The 16,722-nt window shown below is 36.3% G+C and overlaps 1 protein-coding gene across 8 annotated transcripts in view; it reads left to right on the top strand.

Annotated features, from left to right (window-relative positions):
• Window positions 1-16,722, top strand: part of DENND1A (DENN domain containing 1A) — a 221,909-nt gene that overhangs the window by 95,707 nt on the left and 109,480 nt on the right. For 6 of the 8 annotated variants that reach the window (XM_075170832.1, XM_075170829.1, XM_075170834.1 and 3 more), the window contains exons 8-10: window positions 645-698; window positions 7,402-7,512; window positions 14,998-15,098. In XM_075170832.1, coding sequence (XP_075026933.1) covers window positions 645-698; window positions 7,402-7,512; window positions 14,998-15,098 — 266 coding nt within the window. The remainder of the gene's footprint in view (window positions 1-644; window positions 699-7,401; window positions 7,513-14,997; window positions 15,099-16,722) is intronic. The other 2 variants (XM_075170831.1, XM_075170830.1) reach the window with 1 other exon arrangement.

Genomic DNA, 16,722 nt, shown 5'->3' with positions numbered 1-16,722 from the left:
GAGCTAGAGTGAACCTGGTCTCTTGGAATGCAGACAATTAAAAAAAGTAACAATATAATGGATTATGAAATTTCGAGACCAATATAGTCTTTCAAAATGTGTTTTTTAAGGTGTATAAAAGTGACCGAGAACGTTAGTAATATTTTTCAGGTAAGCAGGCATAAAACTTTAGGAAGCATTTCTCAGTAAATTTTCATAACTTCACCATTCTCTTGAATGAAACTTACTGATGCTGTAAGTCAGAAAAGGACCTGCTTGCTGCTGTTTCCTGTAGTCCGTCATGCAAGCTACAGTGGGCTGTGGAAAGATGGCTTGAATTATAGACTGCCTTGGAGTTTCCTTGGCATATGTCATACATTGTGTGAGTCTGTCTGTATCAGCGTCTCTGAAGAACAAAAAAAATGTAATACAACTTTCAGGAGCATTTGATACTTTCTATCTTAATGCATTTCATATTGCTTGTGTCATCTGAGAATCCAGCTTTTGAAATCCATGACAAAGAAGTCATACTGGTGGTTGGTAACAAATGTTCTGTCATTTTTACTTAGCTGAGCAACTGCTGCTACTGCTGTTACTAATACCAAGCAATAAATTTAGATGGCTTTTGACAATTTTGCAATAATCAATATTTGCTCTTTTTTTAGCACTCTTACTTTACTGTGCCTGACATCAGAGAGCTTCCTAGTATACCTGAAAATGTGAGTACTCTGGAGGACCGTGCACTTTACCATTTCTGTTTAATGTCAGCAGCAAAATAGATAACAATTGTTACCTCTGTTTGGCATAGTAATAGATTATATTCTGTAAAATATTGCTAGATGTTGAAGTAAACTTTGGGTGGTTAATTTATAATAAGTGTTGAGTGGAAAACATTGTGTTGCTAACTGCAGAAGTACATGAGTAATAGGCCTTTTGAAGTACAACATAACAGTAGAATTTAATGTTTGCCATTTTAATTAAGAAAATATACCAAATGAACAGAAAATCAACAGCATAATTATCTTAGGCTGTAAGTCAAGATATTTATTTTAAAAATATAAAGCTTTTATTATTATCACCACTCTGTTGTTACTTACTGTTAACATTCCAACATTTCTTGGTTCTAGTAAGTGAGGAAATTTAAAATACACGTCTATAGTTCTAGCCCACTCAAAATTGGGAAAAAACAGTGATTTGGTAACTGTATGTAACAGTATGGTGGCGTTTCAAAGAACAATGTTGGAGTTAATTTGTGTGAAAATTCGCTCACTACAATCAGCCTATGAAAAATTCTTCAAAGTAATCTCAAGGCAGTTTTGTGATTGCCATTTGATTGAGTGCAAGAGTCATCCTTTACATAAAAATGCAGGATTACAATAGAAATGCATTTCATCCACTTTACCAGACTTTAATTTATATTAAAAAAAAGAGAAGAATCTGTTGAGGTATTCCACCTTTATAGCTAACTTGAATCAGGGTCTATTTTCCTCTCATAAGTTCCAAAGAAGTGCTGTTTTAAAAGAAACTTAATAACTTCACAACTAAAGAAGCAATTTTTTTCTTCTGCATCCAGATTGATGTTTCGTTCTCCCCTTGCTGACCTCACATTGTTTACATAGTTTTGTTGGTTTTCTTGAGGTATGAGACTTTGAGTACAACATGAAACTGAAACTAAAAACTAAACTTGGGAAGTAATTGTTGGGACCTGCTGCAGAGATAACATACGGGTTTGAAATTAATTTTATTTGAAAAGTTTCAATACAATATGTTGTTTTTATGTATTAAAGTGTTATGGCTACTTATTAGTCAAGCCAAGGATATAATCTTGATACTCAGTATCTTCAGTGAGAGTTCGGTGTTTCAAACATCTGTATCGCTAGTATTAAGAAAGGTCAAATACCACTTTGGTATTAACTTGCCGTGTTCTTTAAGATGCTGTCAGAATTCAGATATCATATATCCTTACTTAAAACATTTTGTATTCAGGCTCTTTGCTGTAAAGGTATATTATTAGCTGTAGTTGCTCAGTCAGTCATTCTTTTCTTTGTGATAATATCTTCCTTCTGTATCATATTTACACAATAGCATTCAAGAGTTGACAATCTGTATTTGTGATTAAAAGCTGAAATGTATTAAAGGTAAAGTACAAATGGACAGACTGATATGGGTAGAAAAAAGCATATCTGCTAATCATACAGTGAGACCCTTCTGAAAGAATGACATAAGAGACCAGTAAAAATGATCCGTTTGTTAGATGGCTTTCTGAAAATGTCAAGCATACCTGGTTTCTTTAGGCCACTTTTTCAGAGACTTTTTAAGCCTCACGAAGTTGTCTTGTATGTCTTTCAGCATCCCTCAGATTTCTAGCCAGACGATAGGTCTGTGGGAAGACAATGCTGGCAGTTGCTTCTCTTAAGTACTCTTTAATATGCTCCTGCTATGTCTCTTAGCCAAATTTCTATGCCTGACATCTCAGTTTTCTTTCTTGAACATTTTGCAGTTTGCCTTAGCGCCATATACCTCAATTTATGGCATGAAAGAAAAGGGAATCATCAAGACATTTAATCTTGTTTGTGGATGACTTGTATAGCCGCTAACATTTGGGGCTTTTTGTTTCTGTTTAAAAACGTAGTTGCTAGCTTTTCTGTGTTGTAGACTTTTCATGCTGACACGTATCCTGTCAGTAAATTTAATAGATGTGCTTGTTCCTCTGAGGTGCTTTATTTTTGTAGAAATACGATACATTAGGAGTAATTCGAGAGTCCGTTCCTGAATCTAAACTAGCTATCAATCTGGAATGTGTTCTGTCCTAATCCAGACATGAAGTTAATTGTTTATAGTTAATCTCTTTTATGCTAATCATCTCAAACTTTAACAATTTTAACAGTTTTTGTTTGATAATAAAAATCACCTGGAGAGCAAGGAAAGAAGTTTATTTCCATTTTACAGGCTGGCAAATTGGAGGGCAGAGAGAAATGAGGTAGTAATGGTAAGAAACCAGTGGCAGGGATTGAAAGTAGATCACCTGCCTTGGGCCTGCTTTAACTGATATGGACCAGCTATTATTACACACTACATAGTAAAGGCTTCAGGAAGTATAGCTGTATTTATGCTCTATTGGTTATGTCTGCTGGCGTTGTTCGCTTCATATGCAAAGGTATGAGTCAGCTTCCCAAAAGATCTGAGCAGGAGACATGATGAATGCTCATGAATCAAAGGCTGTTATAAAAGCAGAGGCCTTGGGCCAGAAGGAGTTGGAAACCCTTTGAAAGCTGAACGCTCAGCCTTCATGGGAGGGAGTGCCATGTGATGCTAAAAAGCATCCTCTTTGAATCATTGAGTGGTGCTGATGTGGCTCAGAGGGAATGTGGCTGTTCCGATGTAGGTGTCCTGTGCAGTGATGTCACTGTGAAGGATGGACTCTTTGCAGTGTCTGGGGTGAACCAGGGCACCTCTGGGAAAATATGTATGCCCACATATATATATACACCCAAATTTAAATAGCTAGGGCTCATTGTAAGAAAGAACAATATTAAAAATAAAATCCATTGGTCTCACGGTTGTTGTAGTTGACTGTCTTCTATTTCTCAGGCATTTCTTTTGTTTATTTTTTTCTAATGAGTATTGTGGAATTTCTTCAGAGGATTTTATCTGTCTGTTAATGCAACTTCCGTGTAGAATCGGAGCATATTAGGGAACAATACAAGGACATTAAATGAGCATAAATCTTCATGGATTTTAATCAATTGGCCCGATTTATTCAAAATGCTACATATCTTGTCAATAATTACACTTTAAAACTCATATTAGCAAAAGTTTTAGTAGTGCCAAACTTTGAAGTTGTATGTAATGATTAATGGAGAGCTGCATAGCACTCTATCTGGAATGTTAACAAACTTCTTGGAATTATCTGACTTTGTGTCAGATCAATATGTTTAATGAGTCACGAAAACATTTAGCATGGACACTTTTATGTAACAGCTAAGCATTCACTTTTCCAGAAGATTTAAGTTACATGAAACATTTGTAAATGCATTGTGACTTCAGAAATAAATTGGGTTTGTTGCAGGAAATACAGTGCAAGACTGTATATTTCCTAGTCGTATCTGTTGTGTTTCAGAAATATCAGGTAAGTTAGCAGTCTGAAATGATGACATTTTCTTGGTGGTGATGTTCTGGTGTATTTTTGTATCATTCAGTCCTGCATTTCAAAATGCCTGATTTTTCATTCATTATAACGTATGTCTTTTGCTACATGTTTTTCTTAAAATACGCCCCCCCCATTTTTATTTCCGTATTTACAGCATTTGATAAAGTGTATTGTCTTCATTATTTTGTTCTCCCAAAAAACAGCATGGCATTATAAGAGAGTTAGCTGCATATCAGATTACCCAACCCATGTTAGATTTTGCATGTGTGATATTTCAAAGAAAAACTTCTAAATAAGATGAGGGCTTTCCAACAGGAGGATGGAGAAGGAAACCTGACTCGATTCGATTGATCTAATTCAGGAAATTTACTGAAGTCTTGTAAATGAAGCCGATGAAGAGCAGAGTAAATTAAGTGAACTATAATCCATGTTGCTATGTTTGAGCTTCACTCTTTGCAAGGAGAGAGCTCTTTGCTTTGTTCCTCCAGTGAGAAATTCTTCATTAGATGATGGAGGAAGAGAAGTACATGATTTTTTTTTTTTTTTAATCTCAAAAGTCAGTGTGCATGTGCATTGACTGATATTAGATAGCATATGATCAAATAGATGATTGATCTAGGAGTGAACTTTCAAAGGAGCATAAGGGAATTTTGTAGCACTCTTACTGAGTTTTGAGAGGAGTGGGGATACCTGTTCCCATATTTTATTTTGAAAATCCCACTTTTTACTCTCCCAAGAAAGCTTTAAATCCTAGAAAACAAAATACACAACAATTATACTGCAAATTGGAAAGCTTTCATTTGTATTTATTTAACTCATTCATGGTTTTGTCACTTACGAGACAAGTCTTTCAAAATACATGTGTAAGTCCCAATTTCATCTTCAAAGATGACAGCTTTCTCATAAATAAAACTTAGAGCTAACACGTGAATTTCCTTAGTATCAATACATTACCATACAGCCCACATGCTTCGCAGGTGTCATTGGCAAATTTCTGAGAGCAGAGAAGATTAAAACCTTATAAATCTTTCCATGTGAAGGTACATTTGTGTGTCAAAGCCAGTATTTCGCTAGAATACACTGGATGAAAGAATAATTGCAAATCAAGTCCCCGTGTCTATTTTCCTCTCGCTAGCGGATACTGTTACAGCCTTATAAACACATCCATGCACATGCATATCTACATCTTCAGGCAGAATATAGGGATTATGGGCTCTTTTGCCATGCCCCTAATTTGGGTGGCATCAAAGGACGTTCAGCGCTACTTAAAAATTTTTTTAATTCACACTATTTGCAGTAATTGTGTCGTCATGCACTGTGTTTTGGCGTCGTGGAAAGATGGGTGAGAGGGGGAAGAAGAGCTGTAGAGAAGACAGCTTATGTTTAGACAAAAATATCATGCTAATCAGCACAGATGGGATGAGAAATATAGAAAAAGTACATGATAGTTTAATAGGTTTTTGGCAAAATGTGTTGGCTTTTTTTTTCTTCTTCTTTGAATATACCTGTCTGTGGCTATAGCTTTTCTGTAACAAAGACCTGAATGATTGTTTTATATTAACATCTTTGAAGCTAAGCATAATGAGCTTAGTTTTTATCTATCTAAATACTGGTACAAAAGTCTTCCAAATACAAAGCTTAATTTTTCTTTAGTTCTTTGTGTTTGGATGGCAAGCTGTGGAACATATTTTTGCACAGTATGAAGCATCTTGGCAGCCTTCTCAGGCCAAGTATTGGTGGTTTTAGAGTTATCTTTGGATCTGTCAAAAGTGCTAATAGGCTTTGTTGAGCTTCTTTAAGTTTCTAAATCATATTTGCTTTTTGCTTTTCTGCACTTTTTTATTTAACGATGATTAAGATTGCACTTGAATTCATGACTAATCTAATTTTGCTCTCACATGTGCTTTTTGTATAAGACTGTCTTTATCATATAGGAACCCTTTCATATCTGTAAGAAGCTATTTGGAAACAAGTTCCCTAATTCAGCATTTTCGGGTGTATTACCTTTTCTTCCACCACCCCCCTTTTTTAAAATTTTTGTGTTTTAAGAAGTGAAAATATCCTCTTCAAACAAAAATCCTTTTTTGTTTGCCTTGCACTGTAAAAGCCCCTCATAACATAATGCATTTTGATCAAGTTACCTACCTACCTTTCTAGTTTTGATAGTAAAGATCTTAGAATCACATTCTGCTGTTTATTAGAAGACATCTTAATTATTTAGTAAATGATGCATGATTCATGCCACTACAGCATGTGCACAGGGCAATTACATTGGTAATGATGAATGGATAATGTTGCTGGCTGATGGGATGATGTGGGGGATGAAGTGGCTATAGCCTCTTGTGCAGCTTGCTCTGCTTTCTTTTTTGAATTTCAGTTATTTATAATAATTTTTACATAGGTACTTTTTAATATTCTGAGCAGCAAAAGCAAGGAAGAAACCTGTGTTGCCTAGGAAGCGTATATGTAAAGTTTCAGTGGTGTTACTTGCTCGTGTCTTGGTCTTTCTGTCTGTACTTCAAAGGCAGATTGCAAATGTGCTTTGCTTACAATATTCTACTGCAATTAATTTTCTTTATACTATGTAAAGATACTGATCACTCAAGTAAAATTGGATGCTTGAATCCTGCCTTTTCATCAGAGATGGGCATCCACTGAAATTTTCAGAGATAGATGATTCTCTGTCTCCTTCCTCAGTTTCCCCAGCCCCTCAAGGAAATGCTTTCTGTCTTCCACCAAGGGGAAACGTGTCTGAGTGCATGAAGTGAGCAGTTCAGACAACTTGTGTAACTGTTTTTAGCTTGTGCGTTAAATGCCCATGTGTATTTCTAATTATCAGAATTGTTCTGGCATAGGCTGAGCTTACATTTGAATTTGTCATATGCAAATTGTCCATTAAAAAAACCTGTTTTTATTGTTGGGTTGTGTGATTTTTTTTTTTTTTTTTTTTTAGTACTTTATCAGGCAACTTTGATGTTTCCATAAAAGTGACAGAACATATTTTTTCTCAGAGAAGTATCTTATATTTAAGAAGCTGTATGTGAAACATCATCAATGTTATTATGCCAATACCTAGCTCCCCAAAAGTTAGGGGAAAGATACTGCAATAAAATGTACTCTGACATAAGATGACATAACTGCTTTCTTTCGTTAAGCCACGTACTGGATGTAGTGTAATAGGAGGATGAAATCTGTGGTGTGGTGTTTTTTTTTTGTTAAGGACACTTGTTTTTGTAATATCATGAATCAAAAATTATTTTCTCTCTTCCCAGAGAAATCTGACAGAGTATTTTGTAGCAGTTGATGTCAACAACATGCTGCATCTCTATGCCAGTATGCTGTATGAACGCCGCATCCTCATTTGTTGTAGTAAGCTGAGCACTGTAAGTAAAATGCAGAATAATTCTATTCACAGTACTTTTTTAAAAATGACAGTCATATATAGGAAATGATATGATGATCTTTAGGTCCCCCTTCCAACCTCAGGTATGCGACCTTGACTCAATTCTGTGGTTCTGTGCAATGATTTTGCTGAACTTCTGTTGGCCTCTAATGTTCAAATGAAAAAGGCTTTTTTGGATAGAGGAATTCTTGGGGTTGTTTGGTACATAAATGTACAAACATTTCTGCCGTAGTGAAGTCCCTTTTTCATAATTTACTTGACAGGAAAAAAAAAAAGATAAATTATACTGTCAAATGGACTTTCCAGTGACCTTCTCTGGATGGACCGAAGGAGTGGGCTAAAATACATTGACAATCCACATTTTTGCAGTTTTATTTGATAAGGTGCAGTCTTAATGCTACTTAGGCTTCATCAAGGGTCTGAGAGATGAAAGCTACTGCATGCTGTAGAGTACTCTTTTCTAAAAATGGCTGGACATCAAAACAAGCACACAGCTTGATTTAGTTCAAAGTTTTGTGTTATGCATTTCAAGGTTTATCAGTCAATAAGATTGTGATTTTCATTATAAAAGAAAATGTTAAGTTTTCATTCTGTTTGCTCTGTAAATGGGTATTGATTGCTTTCCTTTATGAATGACAAGCATAAGATGGTTTAACCAATTTTGTTTTCTAGTGCTATGGACTAAGTACTTGAGCAATCCTTTCTAAAATACAAGCTTCCATTTTCATTTTGTATGGTATCAACTAGTCTCTCAGTGTATGACCATGACCTGCTTTGTGTTTGAGATTAAAACTGCTTCATGGAATTGTAAATACTGTGGAAGGCTGAAATTATGTACATAAAATCATGTAAGAATGGTCTGTCAATACAGGGCAGAAAAATGAAAGAGAGTAAGACTTCATACTTATCTCAGAATAACTATTACAATATTGTTTTGAAAAGTAAGTGAAACTAGGAGAGTTAGAATAATCTCTGGGACCTATTAATAATTATTACATGTTTACAATCAATCCCACATTTAACCGAAAGAATTTAAGTATTATAAAGTTTAATATCATAGAAAACTTGTAAAATCTTAACTTTTATATCTTCCAAGTGTTCTATGTTCTCCCTACTAAAATAAGCAAAAATACATCCAGGTCTGGTAATTGAATGAAATGGAAAAGAGGTGTGTTTGTTTCAGATACCTGAAGAATGAAAAGAATAGTAAATTATCAGAGAAGAGGAAAGAAGAGAATGGCTATCCAAAGCATTTCAAAATTTGTGTGGTTGGTTGGTTTAATCTCTCCCTTTGTGACAGAGCCTGGGAAGAAGAATTACTTAACTGTCACTTTGCCTTCCTTAATGAGCCATTTCGCAAGTAGGGTTGTGTTTTCTTTCCTATCTTTCTGCTATTTCTTTTCCTTTTGCCTCTGTCCAAGATAAAAGCGTGTCTGGTTCTTCGGTAGGGAGGGGTATTCATACTGTGTGTTCTTATCTTACAACTTTATATATAAACTGCTCCAAGATTGGAGTGACAGTGTAAGACAGGTTTGAAGTGTTGGGCCAGAGCCAGTGATTCCTTGCCTGCACGCTCTGCTCTGCATGTTCCAGCAGTAGGAACAAGCTGCATTATTTTATTTCAAACTGTGCTCAGCGGAAGCCAAGACCTTGTAACTGGAAACGTACCAAACTGAGAATTCTCAAAGTAAAGTGAGGGTGGTGTGCTGGTGAGGGGGTTTGGTTTCTTTGTTTTTACTTTTTAGATTTTTAACAAAAAAGTGGAAGGGACCTATTTGCAGTTAACTTCTTGTAACTTTAAGAGATGTGGCACACTTCATACTTGAGGCTTAAATTTAAGATAAGGTAAGAGAGAGAAAATTAAACAGTCCTGGATAGAAGGTCTTTTATGGTGGAATGAATTCTGTGTTATAATACATCATATCAAATTCAAATTTTGATTTGAGATATCCTTAATATAGTTAGGTTGAGTAAGATTTAGAGGTAACTAAATGAAGCTGTGTTTATTAGCTATTTTATAAACCATGTGTATTGAACCTATGGAAGATCTATTGCTGTTTTCTTGGATTTTTTTCTTTTTTTTCATACAAAAGGAAACTCAAATAACTTCTCAAAATGTTAAAGCAATTATTCATGTTAAATTTCTTTACATATTCTGTGATCTAACTACTCATGAAAAGCCAAATATGAACCAAAATGCATAAAAAAACTGTGCTTGGCAAAAGACCACCTGCTGGTGGGAGCATGCTGTTGCAAAAATGAAACAGAAGAGCTTTCCTTGCATCCGCTATTCTCTCTTCCATCATAACTTGCCCATGCAGCCCTGCCTCAACAAGGTATGTTAACTACTTGGGATAAGGGCAGCAGCAGGTTGTCTCTGATTTTAGAAAGGTGGCTCACATGAAGCCTGATGACTCTTAGAAGACTTAAAACTTGTGACTTTCTGTGATGTTTCTGTTTGGCTCCATCATACTGAGGTGAACTTCTTTACGTAATTTTTCTGTTATTACAGTGTTAGTACAAAGCAAAAAATACCACTCTGACATGGACACTCTTTTGTTCCTGGGAGTTGAGAGCTTGCCATGTCACTTCTTCCATGTCATTGAAAGCTCTGATGCACAACCTGTTATTCCCTCTTGGTTTCTGACGTGCCTCACAGCTCTGAGGATAAGGAAATGGTGGTCGTTAGGAAAAGACAACATATGATTAATACCATTCACCAAATGTCCTTGTGATGTAACATAGCTAAGAGCTTGCACACTTCTTGTTCTACAGCAGTCTTAAAACTAATGTTTTAAATGTACAAGCTCTTCCTGCCCAAGAGCTCTATTGCTGTTCTCATAACCTGCCAGTGTAGGTCTTGACCTTCATACACAGCCTCTGCTACAGCCCTGCTTTCACTGTTTAATTCTTATGTAGCTCAGTCTTAAGCTTTCTACTTTATTTTCAGCCCTGAATAATGCAGAAAAATGATCTTACAAACACTCAAAATGTGGTCATTTTTTCCAGTATATGTTGCACATTTTTAGCCGTGTACTGCATCTGTACAACTGTGCAGTGTATATGCATCAGGAGAGAGTAAAATGCACTGGAAAATGGCCTACTGTAATTCCACATCAGTTTATAATTTTTATATATACGACAAAATCCTATTGATTTAATTTGCTCAAATAAGGCTTTTAGAGTATTAAATATAAAACTCTGAAAAGTGAATTAGTGAATCAGTGTCTGTCTTACATAGCTATCTTTTTACATTCGCTAGCAACAGCTGTAGCAAGCTGAGGTAGTGGAACTAATCTTATTTCAAAATGCTGGATTCCTATAGTTTTGACAGTTGGGCATTTCTCAGACTGCCTTATTATTAAGTGCTTGTTTTCTGTATGGCAGTCACTAATCAGGTGAGGTGTCCAGCAAATATGCTGTTTCTTTTTTATGAGCCCTTGTCTTGGCAGAGTTGAAGGACAGTACTGCTGCTTACTCATGGTAGTATGTTATTTGAATTCATGCCAGATAGCAAGGTGGGAGTACATCTCAAAAATAAGTGACAGGTTCTGCCCAGATGTCTGCAGTGTTGAGCATTATGTCTGTTTAATCTTTTCTCGCTGAGTTTTAAAACCAATGGGACGGGGGCTTGGAAGGGACCTCCTTGGATTACTGAGTTCACTCCTGTACAGCGGCAACCATGTTATATAATAATGCCAGGAAATAATCCATTTGATCCTCATAGAAGAAATTTTTAAGTAAGAATTAAATTTTTAACCAGTATTTTTTCCAGACATCTTTTTGCTTTGGAGAACAGAAACAGAAAACATAAAGGATATAGGAATACAGTGGAAAAATTACATTGGGAAAGCATGCTTTTTTTTTCCTGCTGCATATTTTGGAACTAGGCTATGCCTTTCATCTAATCTGTGAGAGAGGAGCATCCTCTCCAGTAGGAAAAATATAAAGATAAGTTGAAATATAATGGGATAGGGATAAATCTGTAGTAGTTTCATGAGTCATAAATATGGAATAAAGTCAAGATTTTGTAGCTTCTAACTTTTGCTGTAATGAGTATCCTAACATATTAATAGTTCCGTCCCATATAGACCATAAGATAATGTTCACCTGATAATAAAGAGCTTTCTTATTGAGAAAGACTGAACGGGTACTTGTTCAAATACTTGCTGTACCCTGTCTGCTTCCAAAGATGCTGTTTCCTTAGGACGGTGGTTCAAACCTAGTTTAAATTCTTGCATATTCTCACTTACGGAAACACGTTATCAGCACTGGGATGCTTTTGAGCTTTGTGGATCCTCTTCCTAGGACACTGCCAAATCAAGCACTGCTAAGGTGAGGACCGACTGTGTAGCTTTCATGAGAAGAGTAAATATGACCTTTGAAAAAGAAATCCATGCCTCAAATCTTAAAAATCTTTAGAAATCTAGGTATGATTGAACAATGTTGAATTCTTCAAAGATATTAAAGAAACTTTTGTGGCATAGGATAGTTTGATCCTCTTGAGGGTAAACAACTGGCTAAAAGGTTGAGGGGAAAAAAGGTGAGAAAAATTATCAGTTTTTGTAATCCTGGAAGTTGCTAAGCAGTACAACAGTGCTCTATTCTGGAACGTGTTCAATATCCTCCTGAAAACCAATTTTTAAAAACGGGAGAAAATGTTGTGGCAGTCATTTTGTTGCATAGCATGGATAAATATAAAATAATGCTTATGGGAGAAGACACTTCTAACCATGTAAGTAATCACGGTCTGACTAACTGAAGTAATTATTACGAATCAGAAAGAGATACTGGAGTTTTTTTTTTAAAAAGAGAGATCTGGATCTATGAAAATGCCAGCTTATGACTTAGTTGAAGGCTTAGAAGCCAAGAAATTATTATGAAGGGAGTAGACAACAAAAAAGAGGGCATAATGCCACTAGGTATGTTCATGGCTTGCCCACTTTGTGAATATTGCATGAGTTCTTATCTACTCCAAATAAAAAAATGATAAAGTAAAACAGTGAAAAGTACAGAGAACAAGCAAATATACAAAATAATCTCTCAATTAGGGAAAGCAGAGTAGACTAGACCTCTTCATTCAGTCTGATAAAGATACTAAGGAAGCAGGGAACTTGATAGAAATATAGAAAATCAGGTGTGGCCCTTAGAAGATAAATAGGAGATGATTTTTATTTATTGTCTCAAAATGCTCAAAACTCAGAGCGCCTATTAAAACTGTAAGGAAATAAGCTCAAAATGAAGAGACGGGGCAGCACTTTTCAATGTGTTTATTTGAATTCATTGGCACATGAAGTGTGAGCTGCAAGCTGGTGGGGATGGAGAAAATGGAAAATACCATTTTTATTGATGAATGTGTTGATCAGTGGGTTTACTAATTTGTGTCTACCACTGTTGGGCAGAATACTGAGAGACAAGGGATTTTTGATCTGGCTTAGTAGGCCATTCTTTTTCTTAGTTTTTCCTTGATTCAGGTGATAGGGATGATTGGAACTCAAAAACATTATTAAACAGACAGATTATTCATATATTTTAGCCACAATAACAATCTCTCTCAGCTAGGTACAAGGTATAGCTTAGAATTCTGGCTTTTCAACTTGAGGGGTTTTATGTCTGAAATTTTTATCATTAAAGTGCTGTATGGATTTATACTCGGCATACTGAATCTTAGGTTCTGAATGATTTTTTAAAAAATCTGTGTCTATTTTGAGCTGTAAATTGCAAAGTATATTTCAGTTCATCTTCATAGTCACTTTTCTGCTTTTGAAAAACACCTGCTTGTGAAGCTGATACCTCACTGTGGTTCTTATCTGAACCACACTGCAGAGAACCACAGTAATTCTCCCAAAAAATCCATGTTCCTTGGTGCATTCTTATTGCTTATCCAGATCTGTATTGTTCGGAGACTTAAAAATAATGCGCAAAATATGTGCCTGTCTTCAATCTTCTTGCCTGCATTTTAATCAGAAAACCAGGTTCTGTTATTTACAGAAATTGCATTGGCTTTGGCGTTGAACAAGCCAAACTACATCCAGAGGTGTAGCTAATTTTCCCTGACATGGAGGCTTAAGAGACTGTATTAGCTCATCTAGACCATTTTCTTTACCAGACTTGGGTTCCCTATGAAATGGTATATAATTCAGTAGTATGTCTTAATGGAAATTAATAATAATGAGGGTCATCTACTTTTTTTTTTAAGGTTACACCACATCGAACTGAATTAGGATTCATGTCACGATTTGTCTTTGCTTAGTTTCATCTTGCACAACTTTAGGCCACCACAAGGACCTCAGTCCTTTAGAATTTGTCTTTTCAGTATTTGTAAGCAGTGTTCTCCCGCCTTCCTATTGTCCAGACAAGCATTACATGCTTGATTTCATCGTACCTTCAAGTAACTGGTAGGCTTTTGTTGACTATTGTTTTCAAAATGTGTCTCACAAGTGAAACACATTGTAGTACTTGCACTGGGTATCATCTGAGATTAAAAGACACTCTAAACTGCAAAGCACTGTCAGGGTGGATGTGATTGCCTGTCACCTCTTAGTCTTTTCCATGTATGTGTCAATTTGTATGAGTATTCTGATTTATTTATTTATTGTCTATTTTCTCAAGTATATGTTTGTGTTCATATCCTCTTCTTAGGTATTTTGACTATAGCTTTTGCTGAGATTTCCTTATTGAGCATTACCACCTTCTCCATTTTAATATCCGTAGTGAATGTGACAAATATCCTGCTTATCTTCTTTTCCAAATTATTAATTATCGTTTGAAATAGGATTGAGAGACGTAATTTCCTCCAAAGCTCTGTGAGGATTCTCCCCACGGCTTGACTGGCACTTGTGTTTGCTATTTGTGATCGTTTTCATTCAGTACCTGCCAACACCAAAACTATTCTGAACGAGTTTTTAAAAATATAACTGCAAAATTCAATGACATTTCAATGGATTTGGTGAAGGGCAATTAGATAAAAATCCCTTTTAAGTAATAAACATTTAATCACTGAGTTTAGTATGATATATTTTTAAGAAACGTATGCCACTCACATTGTATCTTCCAGAGCTCAAATATTTTTTCAGTTTGTGTTATAATTTCAAAGCAGTTTTATGATATTTAATGGATGGTAGTTACCAGGATTGGGGGATTTGCCTTTATTATTTTTCATTTCCTTTTGTGTTTTCATTTCCATGTTTCTGTTGCTTTATGGAACACTGAGTGTTCTTTTCAGGTTTGTTGTATGAATCATGTTCTCAGCTGTTTACAAAGTCAGTCAAATGACAACCACCATAAGCCAGTCATGCTTCACCCACCAATACCCCTTTTTTTTGACAAGAGCACTGTATATTTTGTAATAAAGCATGTTGATAGGAAGGCAGAATTGATTCTTTACTTTTTTTCTTTCTAATCTTGCCTTTTTAAGCTTGGTTTTTGTCTTATCTATGATCCTGTTTTAATATGTGTTTTTCAGTTAACTGCCTGCATTCATGGGTCTGCAGCTATGCTCTACCCGATGTTCTGGCAGCATGTTTACATTCCTGTTCTGCCCCCACATCTATTGGACTACTGTTGGTAAGGCTATATATATGTGTGTGTGTATGTATATATATATTATATATATGTATATATATCACTTAGATTCACAACAGTTTTCAAATTTCTGTATAGTAAGTCTTAAGTCCTCTTACGATGCAACTGTTACTCTAAAAATATATAGGCATATTAAGGAAGCAACCAACCTAGTAAGTAAAAAAATCTATTTTCGTGGCAAGATATAATTGTCTATCAGTATGTTGAAATACTCTAATATGAGTGGTTACTATGGAATGCTGCAACTTAGATATTGTGTAATTAAAATCTGTGTTCAACATATCTGTCTTAAATGTTAAAATTTGAATTAAGACTTCAACGGTAGAGGATACAGTGGAGAAGATACTCTCACTTTTCTGCTTTCCTGAACTTCTGTTGGGGAATGGTGAACGAGCACTCTGAGTAATTAACAAAGAGGAAGTTTAAGATGGTGCTGCTTTTAGTTGCTCAGCTGTTAGTTGCTGTTTCCCACGCTCAATTTGTGTGACTTGCCCTTTTTTTTTTTCCTTCCCTTTGTGTACGTAGCAGGGAGATGAAGTTTGCCCAGAAAGAGTGGCCTTACCTTAGGCTTCCTAGAGAAGTTAAACTTTCAAGCCTTGTTAGAGAGTTAATGGAATTGTTGCCTGGGCATGCAGGGTTGGAATTAGTAAGGCCAAAGCTTGGCTGATGTTAAACTGAGGGGTGTAAAGGGTAACGAGAGGCTGTTGCGAATGAGTGGTTTAGAGGTTGCTTAAAGAATCACCGTCAAAGGTATTAGCAGAAAGTGATTTTAATAGACATTTATAAAAGCACAACTTAACAGAGTTTGATGGCAAGGTTCACTCTATCACCTACTACATGGATGAAGCATACAAAGGAAAATTGTGTTAGAATTAAGCTAGAATGATTTATACAGAGACCGAGGATGAACAGGGTAAGGGAGACCCTCCTGTTGAGTCACGAGATTCAGAGTAGACCCCCGTGCTTTCTAAACTCCTGATGGAGTCTAGGTGCGGCTGGATCAACTCCTAGTCCTGGACTTGGTCAACGATTTATGTCTAAGGGATTAGCATGTGTTTAGCAGCAGTCTGAGGTTCATTCACAGTTTTAAGATAGATCATAAGATTTTAGCAGACTGTATTTGCTAGCGGGTACCTCCATCAGTTCACACACAGGCACACAGACACAAAGATAGATAAATATACAAAGGTATACCTGTTAAAAATTCCCCTCGAGTTCAGTGAAATATTCACGTCAAATGTCTTGGCATTTCTCAATGGGCGAGGGGTGGAGCCTCGAGGAGTGTTTCAGCCCAGGTCCCGTCGTCAGTTGGTGACGGTCCTCCGAATACCGCAGACTCGAGAGCTCACGAGCTCTGAGAGGCTCCCACTCAGAGGGAGATGCTGGGCAAAGCCCGCTGCGGTCCAGGAGAGCTCGAAGGGTCTCACTTAGGGCCACTGTTCATAGGTTTGCAAGATGATTGGCTGTAGTCATCTGTAAAAATTCTCAAGGTTTCAGTAACAATAACATCGTTCCACTTGAGCTAGGACTCAGATAAGGGTATCAGGGATGACGAACCCCGCTCTCGTCTCCCACCTGGGCCAGGCAGTAGGAGCACGTTCCCAGC

The sequence above is a fragment of the Calonectris borealis genome, chromosome 21, assembly GCF_964195595.1.
Source record: "Calonectris borealis chromosome 21, bCalBor7.hap1.2, whole genome shotgun sequence".
In the NCBI taxonomy this organism is placed as follows: Eukaryota; Metazoa; Chordata; class Aves; order Procellariiformes; family Procellariidae; genus Calonectris; species Calonectris borealis.
The sequence above is the reverse complement of the archived record's forward strand: the minus strand, read 5'-3'. Positions and strand labels throughout refer to the sequence as shown.